We start from the raw sequence: 24,308 nt of genomic DNA, 5'->3' as shown, positions 1-24,308 counted from the left end.
TTAAAAAAATTATATTATACAAGTAACACTGTTTCCTTTGACAGCCAGTAAAAAAAAAAAAAAAATTGTATATACATATATAGCAAATTTTATACTAAATGTTTATCCAATTATTTTTTTAGGGTTCTTATAAGGCATTCACCATGAATTCACCTCTGGTAGCAACAACGCAAACAAGCAGAGTGAAAAAATAGTGTGCTTTATCACCAGAGTAACTTATAAGCAGCATTAATCTGTTATATTACATGCCTGATTTTCCCCACAGGCGGTGACAGGGAAGTCAAGCTGTTTAGCTCACATCACATCAAATTATTCAAACATAAATAATTTATATATATATATATATATATATATATATATATAAAATATAAATATTAATAAAATTATATTATACAAGTAACACTGTTTCCTTTGACAGCCAGTAAAAAAAAAAATGTGTATATGCATATATATATAGCAAATTTTATACTAAATGTTTATCCAATTATTTTTTTAGGGTTCTTATAAGGCGTTCACCATGAATTCACCTCTGGTAGCAACAACGCAAACAAGCAGAGTGCTTTGGTAACTAATTGAAGTAAGTTTAAGCTAAAGTACTTACCTAAACCTAATAAAATTGAGCACATCAAATTATTCAAACTTAAATTAAATTTTTTTTTATATATATATATATATATATATATATAAAATATAAATATTAATAAAATTATATTATACAAGTAACACTGTTTCCTTTGACAGCCAGTAAAAAAAAAAAATGTGTATATGCATATATATATAGCAAATTTTATACTAAATGTTTATCCAATTATTTTTTTAGGGTTCTTATAAGGCATTCACCATGAATTCACCTCTGGTAGCAACAACGCAAACAAGCAGAGTGAAAAAATAGTGTGCTTTATCACCAGAGTAACTTATAAGCAGCATTAATCTGTTATATTACATGCCTGATTTTCCCCACAGGCGGTGACAGGGAAGTCAAGCTGTTTAGCTCACATTTCCTCATCGCACACAGCAACACAAACAGATATGAGACTGTTCTACACTGAATCAATCAATCTAGATCAGTCAAGTATAAACCTTATTGTATATGGCTATAGAACAAGAGTCACTCTCACCAACACACACACACACACACACACACACACACATACACACATACACACATATACACATACACACATACACACACACACATACAAGTACATTAAGGGGACCACCTCATCTCATCCAAGAATAATTTGTGTGATTCATAAGTGACAATGGTTTTTGAGTGCAGCTATTGAAGACAATGCAATAAAAATAAGTATTTTCTTAACTTTGTTTCACGGTACCAACTACCCAGTCTTTTTATCTTATCTCATTTAACTGAGACCGTCTGACACATCACCGCTGAATAATGGTGCAGGAAACACTGATATATGGCCATACATCACACACACACACACACACACACTCATACATACATACATACATATAAACATATACAAGTACATTAAGGGGACCACCTCATCTCATCCAAGAATAATTTGTGTGATTCATAAGTGACATTGGTTTTTGAGTGCAGCTATTGAAGACAATGCAATAAAAATAAGTATTTTCTTAACTTTGTTTCACGGTACCAACTACCCAGTCTTTTTATCTTATCTCATTTAACTGAGACCGTCTGACACATCACCGCTGAATAATGGTGCAGGAAACACTGATATATGGCCATACATTTTTATAGCTCTCCAATCTAGAGTGAACAGGACAATTAAAGAAAACCGTCATTCATCATCTAGAGAATTTGCCCAGTACCCCATTCCTGCATCAGCTGTGCGATTACAGTAAATGTACAGATCAGCCCTAACCAGCACAACAGGAACAACATGCAGAGCTTGTGGACCAGGAGGAGTGAAAACTACCTACCTACCTAACATGCACAACTTTACTACCTGCAATTACCCGAAAGGCCAATAAAACCTTTCAGACATGATTCGATTTTTGGGCAAATTACATATGTTTTCTTTCTGAATTCACAGTGGAATTCTCCTGCTTACCCATGAACTGCATCTCCCATTCTCGAACGCTTTCCATCTGTACAGCATTCAGGTCTGAAAGATCATCGTACTCGTCCCGTAATGCATCCTTCTCCAGGCAGAATGTTGCCAAACCCCGAGAAGCATCACGTCCCGCAAAGATCCCGTAGGGGCCCTCTGTAACAACAGACATACTGTGAGCATAAAGGTCAGCAAGACAAATTTAGGAACTTCTGCACATTACAGATACAATAACCAGAACTGAAAAGGCAATGCTGCCAGGGATTCATCAAGTATTGTCTGATCTGAAATAAATTTGTGAAATTAACAACTACACATTAAACAAAAATTTAATTAAGCCAATTAGCCCTCCTACGTTAAAATGTAAAAAAAAGATAATAAACACTTAATTATTGAACTGTCTGAAAATAAGTAAAATAGTAAAAAAGTAAAATAATGATTAATTAAGGTAAATTATGTCAAGTGTTTAAAATAACAGTACTCATGTATTACTTATAATGAACAATAAATAACAATTATTAATTACTACTAACAATAATTAGTATAAATTAGTACTATTATTTTTCCTACTACTACTAGCAGTAGTAAGAGCCCAACTGAAATGCAATCAAAACAAAACTCTGCTATGAACCTACTAAAAGAAAACAGTTGTAGAGTCAGTGGGTCAGACAATCCCAGACAAGCTGAAACCAAAGTGGATTGTCCTCTCAAAAACAACCAAACAGCTGAGATGAATGGAGCCACTCACGCAAACCAGAGGAATGCAGGTAAACAAACAGGTACTCCAAAACAGCTGTGAGAGATTCTGTGAACAACACACTGCACAGAGTAAAGAAATTAATGTAAGGTGCCATTAAAATACACTATGGCTACGTCTACATTAATCCGGAAACATTTGAAAAATGCTCTCCTTCCACACTAGCGTTTTCCCAAAAGTTTCTCATCCACACTGAAACATCAGAAAACATTAAATTCACCTTGCTGTGCATGTGTAAAACCTCATAAAAGCTCTCATAAAAGCTCATATGATGATACAGACGGAAGAGACATAAATGGCCCAATATTGATATTTAAGCAGCTTTTATAAAAATGCCTTCGAAGAAAATGTTACATTGCATCCTGAGACAGTAGAATGGCACTGACATATTTTAAGATATGTCAGAGCAACGGTATTGACTGCCATGAGGATGCGCGGGTTCTGCACGCCGTCGTACTCGCGCAGCTGCTGCAGGGTGAAGTCGCGTCTCCTCATCTTGGGAAGCGGCGAGGCCTCGCTGCCCCGGCCCGCGTCCGCGCCCGCCCTTCGCCACCACCGCGCGTAAACCACGTAACACGCGGCCAGCAGGAGCACCAGAACGCTGAGATCGAGCAGCATGCCGCTTATACCGAGACCGGCCCCCGGATCCAACTCATCCGTCGTGCCCTGCTCGCCGCTAGTGTCCGCCGCTGCACTCCTACCGTCCCCATCGTCCGCCATACTGCAACGATAGCGGCTTCCCACCGCGCTCGCCCGCCCAGCTGCCACTTCGGGGCGCTTCTGATTGGCTGTCTGTCACCGGAACACCGCGTTGGCTCCTGGGATTTGTAGTTTTCTGTCAGAGTGGCGCCTACAAGACCACCGAGCGCATGCGATCAGACAAAGGCTTGAGATAATGAAAAGGCGCTAACTGTTATGATTATATTTATCAGTAGCCAACCGCGAAAAAATACTGAAGTATGCAGAAAATCTGCTTTTTAATTAACCTGCAACTCAAAAGTATGTTCTACTTTTATCTACCACACAGACATTAAACAATGAATGTGTATTAAATACAAAACTGAACAATATTAGATGATAAATATATATGATGTGATAAATATATGGCAGTCAATAACTTAAAAACTAATCATAATTCCATAAAGATAACAGTATCCCTTGTGAGCCCGTTATCTTCACAACTCAGAATTGACAATCTTTACTATTGCTAAAGTGCAAAATATGCATTCAAGTCCCTTGACCCCTAACAGTTTCTGTAGGCTATACATATCTGTTATTGTTGAAAAAGTGTCTATCGTTTACAATGTCTGAAATAATTGTTTATAGTGTAGACTAAATGTATTGTTTACAACAGAGCAGCTGCATTGCTCTCCTTGTGTTTATCATGTCTGTAAGAGGGTTCCTGTAGTCATGGAAGACCTGGAAATAGTAGGGAATTTTAAGAGGGTCTTAAGGCCTGGAAAGTCATGAAAATATTTATAGTGAACACACATGTTTCAGGTTGTGCTTGGTTCTAAGATATTGACTCTATTTTGTTTTCGTGAGTGCAAACTATTTATTACTTTTTAAAAATCATTATCCAGGAATCCAAGTAACTGGAAAAGTAATGGAAATTGTTTTGTTCAAAATGTGGATCCCTGTGTAAGATCCAGTAAAACAACATTACACAGCACACGCTGACCTGACTTGAACTCAACAAGAAATACAATATATATTATTTTGGGTTTTTATAAACAGATTTTAATATATTTTAAGTTTTTTTTACATTTTACAATTTATGAGGAAAGAAAAAAAATTAAACTGACATGCATACCAACACACAAGCGCACACAAACAAAAATATCACAATAAAATGAATCAATAAAAATGAATTGATTGAAATTAGAGAGCTGCTTCTACTATTTTTTTTTTATGTACAGTTTTCATAAGCAAATATGATACAATCGGGACATCAATTCGGTGTCTGATTAATGATCATAAGTGAGAAATAAAACACTGATTTAATGTTATCAGCAAAGATCCAAACCTCGAAATAAAAATATAATGCAAATAAAAGTATTCTCTGGGCCACCATGTTTGCAGTCATCTACACTCTCTCAGTAATATCAATAAAAAAAAAGATTATAATCAATTAAGCTTTCAAAAGAGAGTAAAACAATAAATTATCTCAAACTCAACTCCAATAGGATTCAAAATTGAAAAGGAAGAATAATTCCTCTCAAAAAGATAACATTTCTTAGAAACTTCAAGTACACAGATGTTTACCAGTTTAAGTCAAAATGATCAAAAGGTCAAAGATGTTTTCTCCTCTACTCTGCACCTAAACTGGAGATGTGGCATCTTTGAGATCACCACCTCCGCAATGTGAACGGCACAATATTTGTTTAAAAGCAGGAGCATCCTGTAGTTCCTGATGATGTTAACACTTTTTACAATCCCTCGCCACTGATATCTACGTACTTCTCCGATATTCAGCTCAGCCACTCAGCTAATCACAAAAGCATAAAGAACTTAGTATTCCATCACTGTCATATTTCCTACACAAGCTAAAAGAGCAAAAAATGCAATAAGCTATATAGTGTGTTATCTTGTGTCACCCTCAGTTCAAGTTTTTTTTAGTTTGATGAGCTTTTTTTAAAATTTTTAAAATAAATGAACTAAATGTGTACTGTGCATTTCTCACAAAATTAAAAACACTTAAAAACCAAGAGATTAATTATTTATGCTGACAGAGCTGTAAAATATATATATATTTTTTTGTCGCTTTTGAAATGTAAGGCATTTGCAAAGGTAAAACTAATTTTAAAAGAGATAAAACTGCATTCGATGTAGGAATGCATCTTCTGTAAACTTTACAGCAAAACAAGTTCACCATGCGTACTTGATTCTGAAACTACTAACTGCCGGGAAAAAAAACTAAAGAAAGAAAAAAACTAAAAGATCTTATGGAAGTTAACCTGTCCAGAAAAAGCACCTTGTACAACACAAATATATTTCTGGTTTACTCTTCAGTTTGTGAACGCAACGGTCTGACAGTTGGTTTGACTGGCTCACTTCCGAGGTTACGGTGTAAAACGTAAGCCTGCACCAGCACTGAAAATCTTTTCACAGCTCTAGAGTTAGAATCACGCTCAAATACTGTATATAGTGTAGCAAGGGCTTCATTTCTTTGGCTGTTGGGCATCTTTGTTTTTGCTCGTCGCCGCCTCTCCTTTACGAGCATCTGATGAGGTATTCTTCTTCACATTCTCTTTGGGTGGGGCTTTTGTAGACGGGTCATTAGCCATGCTGCTTTTGGCGGTCAGAGGTGCTGCTTTCTGATTGGCTGTGACTGGCTTGGCTGATGGTTGATTGGTGGATTTCCCTGTCGTTGGGGCAGCGGCTTGATCTGTTGTGGTTGTTTTTGCCATCACTCCAGCGGTTGGTTGATTGTCTGAAGACGTCTTGGCAACTGGGGTCTGTTTCGATGATGATGTCGAGTTGTGTCGCCTACGTTTCACCTCGTCTCCTGCGGAGGACGAGTGTGCTTTCCTCCTTACTCCTTCCTCTGCCATTGGTGGCTAAGAGAAGGGAAATTACATTTGGTTTAGAGTTTAACAGACTACTATTAACAGTTAAAAAGTAATTAAATGTATATTGACTAATCCTATTTATCCCATAAAGCCTACTTTATAATACTTGATACACAAATTTCTAAAGCCACTAAATTATCAACAAGATCAAAGCTGTGCTGGAAAACTAACTGCTGAAACTACCTTCTGGTTTCTGATCAACAATTTTATACTATTGATAGATACATATATATATATATATATATATACACATTTGTCTTTTTGCTTTAAAATCCTTATAGATTTTTGAATATAATATAATATAGAATATAAAGTTATCTTTATATTGTTAGTAATATTTTACATTGTTAGATGTTTTTATTGTATTGTATTTCTTGTTAAAATGTGGGTATCAATTATGATATTCATCAGACATTTGAGGAATATTTATTTGTACTTCTCTCATCCATCAATGTATTGCACTGCATTACATGTTTTGTCCCCAGAGAGCTTTGGCCATAAAACTAAGCATTTAAATATCATCTTACTGATATACATTATTCGGAGATATAGAGTGACAACTCGTAGTTATATGAATTTTATGCAAGTAGTCTGTTATACTGTTAGAAAATCTCATCAGGTGACAAGCTATCAGAATTTCATTATACTTTTTGGCTATGTAAATATCAGCAACTGCACCAAATTGCATATTTTTGCTAAATTTGGGCCTTTGAATAAAAGCTTTATTTTTCCTTGAGTATGAGCTCCATGTTCATTTATATTATTGTATGAGCCATGAAAACCTCATATGCATAAAAATTATAATAAATTTAAAAAAAAAACATGTAAACTTTTTTATCTTAGATTTTGTTTAAAGGTTTAAAAAAAACGGTTCCATTTCAGAAAATGTTTTTTAGCTACTATTTCGTACGTTAGGCTTTACAGGGTTAATGTGTTATTCTGGGATCATATTCACATGTAAGACTGATGCTTATACTCACATCTACTCTGAAATCATCAATGCTCTTGAATTTGCTGAGGTATTCCTGGAGTTTGGGGTCAATGGGCTGATTCTTCACCCTTGCGTATTTCCGGAAAGCCCAGAATTTCTCCAGCCCATATAGTTGACCTACACGTATACACAAACCCACAAACATCAGATGCAAGCACATGGTGACACATCTTTGTGTCAAAAAATTGTGGTTTACTAACAAGTTTCCGCCAAATGTACTGAGTAAGTAAATTTGACCCACAAAACACCAGACACTGATATAATTGGTGATATGCAGCAAAGTTAAAAAGGCAAAATAAACATTTCTGCCTTTGCATGTTTTTTTGTTTGTTTTGCCAAATTATGATTGTCTGACCTTTCTCATAGTCCTGGATGGTCTCCTCCTGGAAGTCCTTGAAGATGTCTTGTCTGAACCGCCGCTCTAGTCCATAACTGTAGAACCGGAACAGACACTCCAGCCCGTACCTGTTTAAACATTTGAACACACATTAGGAAACCAGTTTTGGCCTTCCCAGGTAGCACAGCAGGTAGTATACAAAAACCTTATACATCCTTTACCACTCTAATCATTTGCATGACTTTCAACATTGCAAATACTATACATGCAGAAAGTCAGAGCTAGTACAGCTTGCACTTGTCTTAAGACTTTCGTTTTGTGCCAAAATAAACAGGCACAAGATTCTAAAATATACTGCAATGATCTGGGTTCCCAGAAAAAGGTTTTACGTTTAAACTATTTTGTTGGTAACTGATTTTGATACCAAAAATGGTTGGCAAATGCTTTTTATTTTTGTATTGTTGCATGAAACAAGATTTATGGTTTAAGAATCTGCAAGATTTGTGATGTTGATAGCATTTGAAGTTCAAGATACTTTCAATAATGTACATGATTTTAATATTGCATTATGAGTTTTGTTGATTCAAAAAACAAGTTAAATAGGAGTGCAAGCCCTCAGCATTCAATATACAGTACTGAAATACACACACTTGCCTAACAACAACTAATACAAACAATCTGTGAGTAAACAACCAGAAGAGTTTGTGCATCCCTGTATAAGAACCAGACAGAACAATGTTCAGACTTGGCAGCCATTTTAATGTGGGTGTGTTTGTATGTTGTGTGTTATATCGGTCAAACATGAATGCCAACTTCAACATTCTCTCACAAGAAATTGTTATGATAGCTAATATTTCATTTATATATATATATATTTTTTTAAGAATAGACATGAACCATTTTTCAAGTCTTCTGTAGCCAAAATCAGGAGAATTTTGATGCATCTGTAATACCAATGGTTTATACCACTGCTTATGCATATGAGCAGGCACAAACATTTTTATTTTCGGTATGTCATTTATGTACCCACTTGCCAAACTGGGGGCACTTGAGAAGGGGCCAAATGAACTTGGTTGACTTACTGCCTGGGGTTCGCTGCCTGAATTCTCAAACGCTGATAACTTCTCCAGACAAGGTCTGCAGATAAAATACAGAATTCAGGACTATGACTCTTACCTGTAGTTCTCTTTGGCATCCTCTAGGGCACACTGCTTGAACTCCTCATACATCTTTCTGTTGAAGTTGTCTCGGAGGAAGAAGGACCAGAATCTGAAGAGCGTGTTCATCTCCTGAGACTGACCCACACCTAATCGCTTCCTCTCTTTGGAAAGAAAATACACAAAAATGAGAAATTCAAGTAAAGCAGGGATATATATACAGAACAGCTGTTCTGTAAAAAACAAACAATTGCAGCACCATTGAGGCATCGTCGGCGATATTTGTGGTAAACTTGCTGGGTGAAGCCGTTTTCTCTCAGAAGCTCATGGGATGGATGCCAGAACTTAGGCAGGGACTGCGGGGTGCAGCCGTAACTGCCTGACAGCGCGGGAGCTCCTTCTGATGGAGATGCATTCGAGCTGCTATACAGAAGACGAGAATAATGGGAGAGAAAGAAAGACTGTTAAGCAGAGCCAACTATCTGAAATAATTAGCTGACGTGTTTTAAATCACAGAAAAATGTGCACCTCAGTGTTGAGGGCATGACATAAAAAAAAGCCAAAAACCTGATGGAGGAAGTGCGGGGTCTGTGCTCTCGTGAGTCCATCACCCAGCCTACATGGCACTCCTGAGGGGGGTTAGAGCTGTGACGGGTTTTCCTCTTTCTGGGGGTCTTAAAGAGTGAGTTGGAGAAAAGAAAAATCAGAAATATGCACCTGGTTAGGACAACTGTGAGAACTCAGGGATTAGGCAAAAATGTTAAAGGGATAGTTCACCCAAAAATTAAAATTTTGTCATCATTTACTCACCCTCATGTTGTTCCAAATCTGTAGGAGTTTCCTTCTTATGTTGAACATAAGAGAAGATATTTTGAAGAATGCTGGTAATCAAACGGTTGATGGTCCCCATTGACTTCCATATTATGTCTTTCCCTACTATGGAAGTCAATGGGGACCAATAACTGACTGGCTCTTTAAAATTCTTCAAAATATTTTATTTTGTGTTTAACATAAGAAAGAATCTTACACCGGTTTGGAACGACATGAGGGTGAGTAAATGATGACAAAACAGATAATAATCTCAGGTTATACATAAATATAGTTACAAAAATACACATAAAAGGTCATCCTTATAATCCCAGAATATGTTTTCCTAGTACAAACATACTTTTCCGTCAAGGTTGCCGCTGTCTTTGATGACAGGGTAGAAGCGTGGGGTTTTGGTGGGGTCCTGTCTTCCAGGGGTCCGTGGTGTACGTGGGGTGCGAGGCACACTGGAGGATTCTGGGACATCCGTGGGGAGAGAATGAGCCATGCTAGAATCATCTAAAGAAAAAGAACAGACAAAAAATTTTATTTCAATAAATTAATTATTTTATTTATAATTAATTAATTAATTGTTTGCTTGTTTATACTGGAGGATTCTGGGACATCCGTGGGGAGAGAATGAGCCATGCTAGAATCATCTAAAGAAAAAGAACAGACAAAAATTTTTATTTCAATAAATTAATTATTTTATTTATAATTAATTAATTAATTGTTTGCTTGTTTATTCATAAGATAGATAGATAGATAGATAGATAGATACCTGTCTGACATGGTGGAGGGGGCGGGACCTCCTGGATGGGGTCAATGGGAAGTTTAGGGGTCAGAGTTTCAAACTCATCTTGGCTGATCATGTTGAGCTTTTTGAAATTTTCCAAATCCTGAAAACGTTGAACATATTGACACATTATAGAGAGTACAAACAAACTGCTACAAGAGGGCTAAAATCATAAAAACTACAAGTAGAGCATCACACTCCTTAAAAACAAAAAAGGAGAAGAGGAAAACAAAGTGCCCTGATGTTCAGTTTCTGCCTGTATGAACAATGAAGTCATAAGTGCTCTGTATTTGACTGCAGGCAGTGAACTTGATCAGGTTTACCAGCGGTTACTGCTTGCAATGACATCCTTATAGTCCATCATAAAGACTCAAACCCATTTGGCCACTGAAAGTGAAGCTTTTAGACCTATCAGAGGCATTAAATCAGACATAACATAGTCGATCAGGAGTTTACCAAGAACATAATGTGTCAAATTGACATTTATACACACTGGTCACAATGGTACACAGAACATATTAATGTAAAAAAGCCACACTAGCGTAGTGACATCATAAACTCTAACTGATCTGAACAAACACATGCACATGTGCTCTTTTCTGTCATTTTGTACTGCTGTTTATCAGGTTTCTGAACTTCAGCCCACAGAGACCTTGGCACAGTTAACACAGGTGTTACGACTCCCATGAGTGGAAACAGGTGGGTACCCCCGACACCACTGTACAATTCAAACACATATCTGTGTAAATTGTAAACTTGATATGACCTACTTGAGTTAAATTAGAGTCACATTCTTTCAGGGTTTTTGACATTTGCAAATGGCTCAGATTCTGTTGATGTTAGTATGAACTGGCTCATACAACATCAATAAATGAGTTTTTGTCCTGGAGGATCTAATCAAGACAAGACCTTTCCCTCTAAAAGAACGTACACATCCTAGATCATATGTGAGAGACAGTAATATTGTAATGTAACTAATTACTTTCAAAAGACAGTAACTAGTAATATATAATGTATTACATTTTGGAAGTAACTTGCCCAACACTGGTCATAAGTAGCATGGGTATATTTGTAGCAATAGCCAACAATACACTGTATAGGTCAAAATTATACATTTTTCTTTTATGCTAAAAATTATTAGGATATTAGGTAAAGATCATGTTCCATGAAGATATCTTGTAAATTTCCTACCGTAAATATATCAAAACTTAATTTTTGATTAGTAATATGCATTGCTAAGGACTTCATTTGGACAAGCAGGTTGGTTGAGAAATAAATCAGAAAAGACACAATGTGCTGCCTAATGTGAGATATGAGATCTTAAGCAAATATTTTGGCATATTTTCAGTCACTACAGAGCAATTCCAACATTTGCAGAGGAAAATTCCCATGTTACTGCTGAGTGTGGACATTTATCTGAACTCAACAGCTGGTGAACTAACACCACACTCAGCACAAACTTCTCTGTGTTACTATTACACACTCATTTAGGATTAAAACAAACTTTTTGTTTACACTACGGCTCAAAAGTTTGGGTTTAATAAGATTTTTTAAATGAAATTAATACTTTCACTTAGCAAAAATGCATTCAAATTGATCAAAAGGTACTGTAAAGACTTCTATATTACAAAATGATTTTATTTCAAATAAATGTTTTCTATCCATCAAAGAATCCTTAAAAATGATCATAGTTTCCACATAAATATTAATAACTGTTTTCAACATTGATGATAATAATATTTTTTTTCTGAGCAGCAAATCAACATATTAGAATGATTTCTGAAGGATCATATGACACTGAAGACTGGAGTAATGATGCTGAAAATTCAACTTTGATCACAGAAAGAAATTATATTTAAAAATATATTAAAATAAAAAACAGCTGTACAATACAATACTTTTGATTAAATGAATGCAGCTTTGATGAGCATAAGAGACTTCTTTATTTATGAATGTAATAATGTGGTTTCTGCTTATCTGTGTTTAACCTAAACTACAAAGTAACATTAATGTAGACCTACATACCGGCATCTAAATATGATTTTATAATTGTATGCTATATAGACCTACCACATTACCCTCCACTGGGTGTAGAATGAGCAGCAATAAACTACATTTTGGCATTTTATAATACTTCTGTGGATATTTTGGTGAAAGTAACTCAAAAGTATTGTAACGCATTACAATTCAGAGACAGTAATATTGTAATGTAACTAATTACTTTCAAAAGACAGTAACTAGTAATATATAATGTATTACATTTTGGAAGTAACTTGCCCAACACTGGTCATAAGTAGCATGGGTATATTTGTAGCAATAGCCAACAATACACTGTATAGGTCAAAATTATACATTTTTCTTTTATGCTAAAAATTATTAGGATATTAGGTAAAGATCATGTTCCATGAAGATATCTTGTAAATTTCCTACCGTAAATATATCAAAACTTAATTTTTGATTAGTAATATGCATTGCTAAGGACTTCATTTGGACAAGCAGGTTGGTTGAGAAATAAATCAGAAAAGACACAATGTGCTGCCTAATGTGAGATATGAGATCTTAAGCAAATATTTTGGCATATTTTCAGTCACTACAGAGCAATTCCAACATTTGCAGAGGAAAATTCCCATGTTACTGCTGAGTGTGGACATTTATCTGAACTCAACAGCTGGTGAACTAACACCACACTCAGCACAAACTTCTCTGTGTTACTATTACACACTCATTTAGGATTAAAACAAACTTTTTGTTTACACTACGGCTCAAAAGTTTGGGTTTAATAAGTTTTTTTAAATGAAATTAATACTTTCACTTAGCAAAAATGCATTCAAATTGATCAAAAGGTACTGTAAAGACTTCTATATTACAATGATTTTATTTCAAATAAATGTTTTCTATCCATCAAAGAATCCTTAAAAATGATCATAGTTTCCACATAAATATTAATAACTGTTTTCAACATTGATGATAATAATATTTTTTTTCTGAGCAGCAAATCAACATATTAGAATGATTTCTGAAGGATCATATGACACTGAAGACTGGAGTAATGATGCTGAAAATTCAACTTTGATCACAGAAAGAAATTATATTTAAAAATATATTAAAATAAAAAACAGCTGTACAATACAATACTTTTGATTAAATGAATGCAGCTTTGATGAGCATAAGAGACTTCTTTATGGTAGCACAAGAGACTTGTCTGCTAAATGATTAAATGTATATGTAATGTAAACGTATTTCAAAAACAGATAAAAATCATCATACCAAACACAAACTTTTTTACAGTGTATTTGATGGGGAAATTATGTTTATCAATAATGCAGTTAAAGGGAGATTTCAGCCTAAAATGAAAATTGTCGTCATATCAAACGTGAATGACTTTTATAGAACACAAAAGATACTTAGCAGAATGTCCAAGCTGTTCCATACAATAAAAGTGGATGCTGACCTTCACTTTTACTATATGGAGGCGAGAAGCTTGGACATTCTACTGAACTCTTTATTGCTACATGTAAATGGTACATGTAATTTATTTTTGTAATGTTAATAAATAATTGAAAAAGCACAACCATTCTCACCTTGGCATTGGCACACTCTTGCTGCCCTTCTTCCTTTGTCCAAAGATCCTGTTCATAGTAGAACAATCCATCGTTAATGGCTTTGGCAAGGTCAGCTGTAAGTTTGGCACGTGACACATGGTTCCCCGTCCGATCGCCCCCAGGATGTTTCCGCAGGTGAGGGGGGGTCTGAGTAACAATCAGGATCTTGTTTACGTCTTGGTCGTCAAGTTCATCATCAGAATCATCATCTGACCAATCAGTGAAAGTGTTCTTGCGAGGCGCTGCGAGTCGTTCCATTTCTTCATCAAACAGGAAGTCCAGCTCCTCCTGGTCTGCCTCAGGCTGCTGCTTTGGGCTGGACTGAACAAATTCTGTGTGCTCCTGAAGCAAACATGAAACATATCTTATTTACTTTTAATAAATATGAAAAAAAAAAAATCAAGAAAGCAGGAAACACAGAAAGCAGGCGGGGATACTCAACTGCAGATGGGGACAACTCAAGAAGGAGAGGAGGAGGAGGAGGAGGAGGAGGAGAAGGAAGAGGAGGAGAAGGAGGAAGAGGAGTTACTGAGGTCTGCACACCCACAGGACAGGAGATGGAATAATGGAGAGAGGAAATGATGGATGAAGAGATTTGGAAAAGGAAAGATGTGTGTGATCAAAATACTCAAGCAGAATCATGAGTTATAAAGGAACAAGAAGAAATGTGAATAATCCAAAATATGAAAAAAAAAAATTTATATATACTTTTAAAACATTTTCCAAATGTACGCACTACCAGTGAATTTGTGCATCCCCTATTGTTTTGCTTCATACACTGCATAGGAGTTTTTGGACGATATTTTCATTTATTGATTTTATACAGTATTGTTTTAAAAGAGCAGCACCATTTTTATTTTTTTTTAAGAGATTATACTTTTATTCAGCAAGGGTGTATTAAATTGATCAAAAGTGACAGTAAAGACATTTATAATGTTACAAAAGAACTCCCTATTCAAAGAATCCTGAAAAAATGCATCATGTTTTCCACAAAAAACATTAAGCAGAATAACTGTTTTTAACATTAATAATAAGAAATGTTTTCTTGAGCACCAGATCAGCATATTAGAATAATTTCTGCAGGATCACAGGAATAAATATTTTTATATATTTTAATATAATATTTTAAGGATTTTTTTAAAATATTGTATATCCTGTATTTCTTTACAGCCTTGGTGAGCAAAATAACTTTTCAAATTTTTTAAGAGCACCAGATCAGCATATTAGAATAATTTCTGCAGGATCACAGGAATAAATATTTTTATATATTTTAATATAATATTTTAAGGATTTTTTTTAAATATTGTATATCCTGTATTTCTTTACAGCCTTGGTGAGCAAAATAACTTTTCAAATTTTTTTTAAAAAAACTTACCGGACCCAAATTTTGGAATGATAAATTTAATTGTTCATGCTCATTTTCTATAGTTTTTGGTTTAAGATGGTCATCTAACACCCACTAAGTGCATCTTAAAAAAAAAAAAGTAAATTTAACACTTGAATGTAATCTTTGCCAAATCTAAAACTGTATTTCCAATTTCGATACTGTGCATTATAATGTTGAATTTAAAATGACAGATTTTATTTTGTTGTCCTTTATTACATTTTTTTTAGACAAAACAGTATTTAATTTGAATGCTGTTACATTAAAACAATTGTTGGCATAATGATCATAATTTAGTGCACCCCTACAAAACACTGTGACCTAATTTATGCCACGTCACATATCACTAGACTAGGATCAGATCCGGAAGTACCTTATTTTTTCCAGAGGAGTTTCTGTGGCGTTTCTCCACCTGTATCCACGGCTGGGCGTCTGTATCAGAGAGACTGCTGGACTTCTCTTTGGTCGTATTCCCATCTTCACTAGAGCTGCTTTTTGAGTCTGAAGGAGAGGATTCTTTGGACTGAGGTTTGGCTGTGTCTGTGTCATCACTAGTTTGGCCATTTACCAGAGCAGGTTCAACTATGTGCTGACTGACTGGGGAGGACGACACTGTGGCACATGTGGAGGGAGAGATTGTCAGCAAATAAGTGAGTGTGATGAGGGCTACTATTTTCAGAATCAGGCAAAATAACAGTATAATTGCAAAACAATGACAAGTACAATAAAAAAGCTAAACAGTGGAACACATCAGAACCTGTGCTGAGGGAGGTGAACGTCTGTCCTGGGACGAACTCGGGGCAGTGAATGAGCTGGGAAAAATCTGTGCGTGGGGAGTCCAGAGGGGGACCCGGAATAGGCCAATGTTCGGGCTCCTCTTTCCTACGGATCTGCTCATCAACAAGCTCCACGACTTCACTGTTCTTCACCGCCTGCACATACACACAAAAACCAGATGTAACACCGCCTAAAGATAATAAAATCAGATGTAGCAGAGGTGAAGAGTCAATAGTCACCTCCTTAATGAGGCTGATATCGGTGGTAAGGGCCTGGACTCTATGGAAACTGGCAATCAGAGAGATGGGCAAAAAGCCTTTTGAATCCATCTTCCTCCGCAGGAAGAAGTCACGCTCCAGGTTTGGGAGACTGAAGTAGTATTCACTAAAAACAAACAGCCATCAATAAACTCCAAAATAATCCTTAAACAGCATATTTTCACATCTGTTGCCTCTAATTACTGTGTATTTAAATACCAACTACAAAAATAACTATTGCAATTAAGATGTAATTACATACAACTTCGATATAATTACATACACATCACATATTTTAAGCTTTGTACTTAACACATAAAAAAATACAAATAAATGCAAATAAAAACCGACTATAATACCTCTGAAGAGCATCCAAATATATATTTGTAGAGGCTCATTTAATAATTTTATTTGTTGCATGCCCATCTGGTATAATGGTAATGAAATATTTTTTTTTTTTATACAATTCACCTTTAATGTGTATAAAAATATAAAAAAGACAAGAAAACTGATTTTAAAAAGTCAAGAAAGTGAGTACTAAAGGTCTGAGAACATTAGAGCAAATTGTGCATTTTTCTAATACATATTATTATTATTAATTATATTACAAACAAATCAAGTGAAATACTAAATTGAAAAAATAATATTTCTATATTTCTGAGTATCTTAGTATTTCATGTGTCTCTTTAAATGATAGTAGCACATAAGCTACATGAACAAAATTCTATAATTTTAATTTATGTAATTTTTCAAAATCCTAAAAGTCTACATTGAAAGAACAATCTCAGACTTTTAGACCATATTTTATCTGTAAGGCAAAGTCTTACAATGTATTGTAGTAGAAACTTGTAGTAGAAAATAATCATCAACATCATCATCATCATTTTTGAAAAAAATTCAATAAATAATTATATGCAATAATTTAACAATATGTTTTTACAACAATATAATAGAATATAGCTATAATATAAACTCTTTCAGTCTGATATTTGACTATTGGAGAAGTCTTTTTAAAAATGTTCATTAATGAAATGTATTGCAATTCAATATTCAATATAGTACAAAACACATGTGAACATATCCAAGAGCAGCAGGGTATAACAGCTATAACTGCTGCACTTTAACTGTTATGTGTGCAAAGACAGAACTGACTGGATGTCTTGGAAATAAAAGACAGAAATTTCACATCATTTAGTTATCTATCTATCTATCCATTCCTCCCTCTCTTTTTCCAGCAACATGTGCATTCACAGATCAGCACCGCTTCTCTTTCGATCTCGGTCCTCTGGGTATTGTGTATTTTGTGAGGTGAGGAACACAGCAGTCCCACAGCAGACGGCACAGAGCCTCTGGCAGGATTCCAGTGAGACCAGGTGCAGCGAGACCAAAACTGCAGACCAGACCTCCACTATCACAGCTGAATTTCATATTTAAATATTGCATAGTAATCTTACAGAGCCTTTGTGGACAAGCAGTTAGGAGAAAAGTTGATTACGTATCTCCTAACACATGTGAGTTCCTACAAAGTACCCTGATGAGGCACCTGAAGGTGGAACTTGAGAGAAGTGACCGATGATATACATCAACCAATCAAACGCCTCCTTAATGTGTAACACACATGAACATTTGCTAAAACTCCTGTAAGAAGCAGAAGAAGTGCTCTGGGAGGAATGCTGCAGCCTCCACCCAGAACACACCTCACATTCCTGCAGCTTTAGTCAGCCGAGGTCGAGACGCCCCTTGTGCCATACTGCAAATGATTCTGGGGAGTTTCAGCGGTGGTGTTTTGCAAGTTTCACTCACTGGTATGTTTAGGTGTGAGGAGAAACTGGGCTTGGAGAACATCCAGGACAAGGAATTTAGAAACGTGCCAAATGGAGACACTTATATCATCTTTTCAAATAAACCAAAAATATTAAAAATAAACAGATACAGAATTAGATGGATAAATAATACACTCGAAGATGGCCCAAAAACATCCAAGACAATGTGGATTTTCGGCGATGAGCCTATTTTTACCACACAGCTGAACTTAGCAGAAAACATGTTGAAAAAGCACTATAATGCTATTTATCATTTCAGTCTTATGCAAGAGACTATTATGAAGCAACTATGTATAATATGTTATAAATTAAAGTTAAGATGAAGTGAAAGATGAAGTCACTGGGAAAGCGATTGTGGCACTTTTATTAAATATAAAAACTTGTTTGTGGTTTAGAGTGTGCAGAGCTATATATTCCATTGAAGCAATTATGTTGTTGGGATGGAATTGCTGCTTTATATCGCAAAACGTATTCTGATTTGTGAAATTTGCTCTCTCTCTCTCCATATTCCTCTTTTTCACAAACAAAGTGAAGACTCAACCAAAGTATTTTCAGCCCTATCAAAATCTCTGCATAGGAAGGATCTTTTTTTACTGATCGGTGAACAGTTTTTCCATCAGTAAGCATTGATCTAAACAGTTTTTAAAAGACAGGTTTCAGATCAGTGTTAAACAGCCAGTGTGTGTGTGTGAGCTCCCTGTGGACTCACAGCTTGTTATGATCACAGCGTTGAGTGAAGTAAGCTTGGCTGAACTCTGTGAATAAGATTACATGGGCAAGAACACACACACACAAACAATAACCTCATGCTGGGTAGTAGAAAGAAAACATACACTTTGAATATGCACACTGATACACATTTTCATTTCCACATGAAATGCAAAAGTCATTATTTCTGACTAACTAGGAAATGCTCCCACACACACACACAACGCACCCAGTGTCCTCTGTCCTAATCTCTCTGACCCAGATCATCTGACCCTTCCCCATCATCCATAAGGCAGACGAGCTAAATTAAGGACACACACAGACAGGCAGTGCCAGGCCGCCCAACGCCGCAGCTGCTCCCCCTACTGGTGGTAAAGTGTGAAACACCAAGAATATAATACAGCCATGTGTGCACGGTTTAGTTTAAATGTACTAAACTACAGATAAGTACAAATCCTCATAAAGTCCGAAATTTGTTGTGATATGACCAATAAAAAGAAACCATGCGGTAAACTTAAAGCTGGAGAGCTGGAAAAGCAAACCAAGTGCTGTATTTTGTATAAATTCAAAGAGAAGGGAGACACTGAACTTACATTTGGCGTTTGATGTATTCTTTAAGTAAACTCTCCTCAATCGTATACATCTGCACGCGATTACCATCATCATAGTAATAGACCATGTTAGTGCCAAACTCGGCTGAAACTGTGGACCCATCCAGGTACGAGTCCCGGTAACTGTGGGAGTAGTCATAACGACCTGAAAAAAAAGAAAAAAAAAACCAAGGTTAATACGTGATGTATATTTCTATACATATACTTGACACTGAATACGTGAAACCTAAACCCTAAAATGAAGTTGTATGACTAAGCTATTTTTTTTATATTTTACGCTTTACAGTGAAGAAGGATTTTAAAGTTTAAAGGGATAGTTCACCACAAACGATAATTACCGTATGATTTACTCACCCTCAAGCCATCCTAGCAATATATGACTTTCAATCGGAGTAATATTAAAAAAATGTCCTGGCTCTACCAAGCTTTATAATGGCAGTGGATGCGGTTTAAGATTTTGAAGTCCAATAAAAGAGCATAAATCCATCATAAAAAGTGCTCCACACGGCTCCGGGGGGTTAATAAAGGCCTTCTGAAGTGAAGCAATTGGTTTTTTGTAAGAAAAATATCCATATTTAAAACTTTATCAAATGTAATATTTAGCTTCCACTAACTGCCTTGCGTGTTCACGAGAGATGACGTAGGACGTAGGCATAGCACAGGCTCCGGTGAGAATATTCTAGTCTCATGAGAACCAAGTTTTGTTTACAGCAAAGGCTCTTGGCTTATATCGAAATCCTCCAACATTTTTCTTTACAAATCCTTGTTTTGTACTTCTAATTCGTGACCACTGTTTTGTTTTACTAAGTCCTACGTCATCCGCTGGAACGCCACTCTCTCGTGAACACGCGTATGTCAGTTAGCCGAATCTAGAGATTATGTTTTATAAAGTTTTAAATATGGATATTTTTCTTACAAAACGCATCTTTATTAACCCCTCGGAGTCATGTGGAGCACTTTTTATGATGGATTTATGCACTTTTATTGGACTTCAAAATCTTAAACCGCATCCTTAAACCCCATTCCATGAAACTTGGAAGAGCCAGGACATTTTTTAATGTAACTCCGATTGTATTCGTCTAAAAGCAGAAAGTCATATACACCTAGGATGGCCTGAGTAAATCATTGGGTAATTTTCATTTCTGGGTGAACTATCCCTTTAAGGTGACTGATCCTAATCGCTTTCAGTTGTTTTTTTTATTCACTTTTACTTGTCTGAAAAACAAGTGCCTGGACAAGCATAATATCAAGCCCTGGGAAACACTTATGTTGCCTTAACAAAAAATAATGCTGAAATTCAGTGCATTTTATTTACTAGAATGTCATAAAAGACAAAAAAAAAACACTTCAAATATAAAAAATTTCTTTAATAAGTCATTTTAAAAGTCTGACTTTGAATTGATGTTTAGGTTGTTTAGGGATGCAACCCTCTACGCACACCTTGGCAATATAATCGTCATTGGCTAGTAAATTTTTTTTGTTTACTCGCCAGACTGATATACTATTTCACACACACACACACACACACAAGTTTACTTAGCTATCTAAATGGGGACATTACATACACAGATAGTTATACACATTTTAACCTAAACCCACCCCTACCCTCACAGAAAACGTTCTGCATTTTTACAATTTCAAAAGTAAAAAAACACTTTGTTTACTTTATTTTTATAACAGTTTTACAAATGAGGACATCCACAAATTGAGGTTTTTGTCGATTTTGTCAGGTTTTGCTCACTTTTGGGTACAAATTTGTACCCAATCAGATATTGTTGGTCATAGGTAACAGTAATTATTACTAAAAGATACTACTACTACTACTATAATCTGCTGGGTTCATGAATATTAATCACGTTGTCAGCGTTTGCTCAAACTGATTTGCTGAAATCAAAATGGGGACGGTAATAGTTGAGCGCCAGCCAACGAGAGCTGTTCGCGCATTAGCTCCGCCCACTGCCGAGAAACCAGCATATTTTCTGCTTGTTCTTAAAAGCTGAATAATTCTAAATTAACCCTGTTATTTTTACAGGAAAATACAACAAAGAATATGGTTTACATGTAGCGCGTCGATTCAGCATGGTATGCAAGACTCTCTCTTTCTCTCTTTGCATGTGTGAGAAACACAGCGCTATCAGTAAAGCGACGGCGAGTCGTGCGCCTTCACACTAGTTTACGGTACGTCAAATACAGGTGCGCTGCGTGCTACATACTGCGCATCCATTGAGTACATGACATGATCCATTGAGCGCATCCAAATAGTACAGATCACTTGACGGAGAGCGAAACTCTCAAGCGCTCAGTCAGCGTATTTATCGAGTGAAAATCTGTGTTAAACGCCTCTCACACACATACTGGCGTGTAAAATCTAAGAATTTATTAGCCAATGGCTAATGTTAGACATTATTTAGTCGCCCAGAGTAAGATTTAGTCGCATATGCGAGTGATTTACTCGCAATGTAGAGGGTTGGGATGTTTATTGGTTACCTCGTCCACGACCTCTGCCTCGGCCGCGACCTTTGCCCCTGCCCCTGGGGCCTCCGCGGACATTGCTGCCCTCGCTGCGAACACTCACTGTGTCATCAAAGAAATCTCTCTCTCTCCGCCAGCCTGAGGAACACACAAAAGAAAAGGACAAAATAAGAACTCAAAATTAACAGTGTAAAATATTTACAATCATCTTGAATTAAAAAAATGAACACTAAAGTCTCAACACTAAAGTTTATTACGTCCCTCTATTGTTTTAATGGCAGCAGGACTTATGCTGCACAAAAAACACCTCATGTTCGCATAAAACCTGATAATCATGTTTTCCAGCATGATTTGAAAATCTTGAGATTCAATGAAAGCAAAAACATATGACTGCCTGTACAAAGCAGTTTATATGAATTCATGACATATATTTACTTATTTGATTTGGGACCTAGAAAACTTTTAATATTTAGTATTTAATTATGTCACAGTATTTATTTGTTTAAAATCATACAATAATTTGTAATTCAATGTCAACATTGGACATTTGTACCCCACTATATTCATGCTAAATTCAGATTAGTATATAGGAATATAAAACAGTGCTGTCTCTTCATATCTATGTGTTTTAAGACACAGAAAACGCAAAAAAACAGAAAGAGAAAGAAGCTTTCCAAAACCAGCCTAGGGGTTTTTAGTAATGCCTTATATCCTCCTGCAGATGTCTTGCCATAACATTTAGACAATAATTCACCGCAAATTACCCCACACTAACATCTAAAAAGACATAATGTGAGATTTATGAAGAAATGAAAGAACCATTTAATTAAATATTGAGTGTCTGAGTGTGTGACTATGTGCACATGTGTGCATGTGTTAAGACATGCGTATGTGATTTAAAGCATTAACGCGTCTAAAAACCACCCAGGCATAATGAGAATTTCTAATTTTCTTTTCTCTCTCTTTTTTTTAGCTGGAGGTTGCTGGTACACGTGTGTTCATGTCCAAGTTCTCACATTTTTTCCTAAAGTTTGTAGAAGTGTTATGAAGGTGTGCCAAGTCATTTTTTTTTTTACCACTTCCACTTTCCAAACCTTTTTCTTTTTCATCTAAAGAAATGAGTAGCACTTTTGACAAGTTTGTTTAACCATTTGATACATGACATTCACAAAAGTGGACAGATGTTTAAAAGTCATTTTAATTTTAACCATTCAGGGTTTTAAGGTACAACTGGGTAAATACCTTTGACCCTTACCCATAAGTCTACATGACTGTTCACATTACATGCCATTGTTGTTTTTTTCTTTAGCGAAATACATTATTTTACAAACAAATTTGAAAGATTATTATCTTGTTTAATGAAAAGATGTTTCCTTTTTTAAAAGTTAATCCATCTCCAGGCTAAAACAATCACTTCAGTGAGTATGTAATGATCACTGATGAGACGGAGAAACTAATTACATAAGTCCCAGATTTATTCCACATAAAGGTGGTTCCCTATCATGATGACAAATGCTGGGTAACCCCCCTATTATTGGATGTGTTCTCTTTCAGAATAAATTAATAATGGGTAATAAATGCACCTGCGAATAGGACATTTTTACAATGGCTTCAGCAATCAATTTTGCATAATGCTGAATTCATGCCAACAGGAAATAGTATAAAGCTCAACAGCCACTGCTATTTGCACACTTTCAAGGACTGTGAATGGAGTTGTATACACATTGTATACAGCATACAGTACTGGAAATAGTGTATTATTTGATCAGGTGTCTAAACTTATTTAGTGCTTCTTATTTCCAAAAAGATATGTTCAAGCAGCTCTGAACATGCAATGTGAAAAATGAAGAGGTCATATGTCCACAAGGAAGCATACTACGCTCTGAATTGGAGGCAGTGTACTGCACAGTATGCAGCAAACAGTAAACATGAACCTCAAATATGGATATGCAGTGTGACTCTGAATGCCTGTTTATGTGTGTTAATGTTGTTGTCTGGCTTACCTCCTCTCCTACGGGGGGCACTGTTGTGCATATCCTCTCCATCCTCTGTCTCCTGTTCGTTCGAACGTCCTGTGATTGGATCCGACTGTGCCTCCCTGTTCTCCTTACTGTCACTCCCATCACTTCCGCTCTCCTTCTCTCTCTTCTCTCCCCCACGATCCTTCTTCCTCTCCCTCCATTCGGATGTCCCTTTCCTCACCTGCACGTTTATC

General features: G+C 36.0%; 2 protein-coding genes across 2 annotated transcripts in view; both read right to left on the bottom strand.

Annotated features, from left to right (window-relative positions):
• Nucleotides 1–3,582, bottom strand: part of LOC107590929 (membrane-associated progesterone receptor component 2-like) — a 6,364-nt gene extending 2,782 nt beyond the window's left edge. Inside the window, exons 1-2 of the mRNA XM_016279892.1 lie at nucleotides 3,182–3,582; nucleotides 2,043–2,215 (exon numbers count right to left, since the gene is read on the bottom strand). Of these exons, the coding sequence (XP_016135378.1) occupies nucleotides 2,043–2,215; nucleotides 3,182–3,519 (511 nt within the window). The 5' untranslated portion in view covers nucleotides 3,520–3,582. The remainder of the gene's footprint in view (nucleotides 1–2,042; nucleotides 2,216–3,181) is intronic.
• A 1,072-nt stretch (nucleotides 3,583–4,654) lies between these two features.
• LOC107590880 (la-related protein 1B-like) lies at nucleotides 4,655–24,208 on the bottom strand. Its single transcript, XM_016279815.1, has 15 exons — nucleotides 24,097–24,208; nucleotides 22,109–22,231; nucleotides 19,604–19,766; nucleotides 16,462–16,606; nucleotides 16,203–16,377; nucleotides 15,819–16,057; nucleotides 14,041–14,403; nucleotides 10,445–10,562; nucleotides 10,025–10,182; nucleotides 9,424–9,530; nucleotides 9,116–9,279; nucleotides 8,876–9,020; nucleotides 7,718–7,827; nucleotides 7,352–7,479; nucleotides 4,655–6,359 (listed from the first exon to the last, which is right to left on the bottom strand). Exons 1-15 carry the CDS (start codon nucleotides 24,125–24,127, stop codon nucleotides 5,961–5,963), a joined length of 2,568 nt encoding a protein of 855 aa, XP_016135301.1. The 5' UTR covers nucleotides 24,128–24,208; the 3' UTR covers nucleotides 4,655–5,960.
• Between the last annotated feature and the right edge of the window lie 100 nt (nucleotides 24,209–24,308).

The sequence above is a fragment of the Sinocyclocheilus grahami genome, unplaced genomic scaffold, assembly GCF_001515645.1.
Source record: "Sinocyclocheilus grahami isolate Dianchi unplaced genomic scaffold, SAMN03320097.WGS_v1.1 scaffold134.1, whole genome shotgun sequence".
Taxonomy (NCBI): Eukaryota; Metazoa; Chordata; class Actinopteri; order Cypriniformes; family Cyprinidae; genus Sinocyclocheilus; species Sinocyclocheilus grahami.
The sequence above is the reverse complement of the archived record's forward strand: the minus strand, read 5'-3'. Positions and strand labels throughout refer to the sequence as shown.

What these genes read in the sequence shown, in the direction of transcription:
- LOC107590880 (XM_016279815.1), bottom strand. Translation starts at nt 24,127, where the DNA reads ATGCACAACAGTGCCCCCCGTAGGAGAGGAG. An exon ending in ATATCAGCCTCATTAAGGAG is followed by an intron (nt 16,378 to 16,461) that starts GTGACTATTGAC and finishes GTGTATGTGCAG; the next exon opens with GCGGTGAAGAACAGTGAAGT. An exon ending in GCGGCAACCTTGACGGAAAA is followed by an intron (nt 9,531 to 10,024) that starts GTATGTTTGTAC and finishes TCACTCTTTAAG; the next exon opens with ACCCCCAGAAAGAGGAAAAC.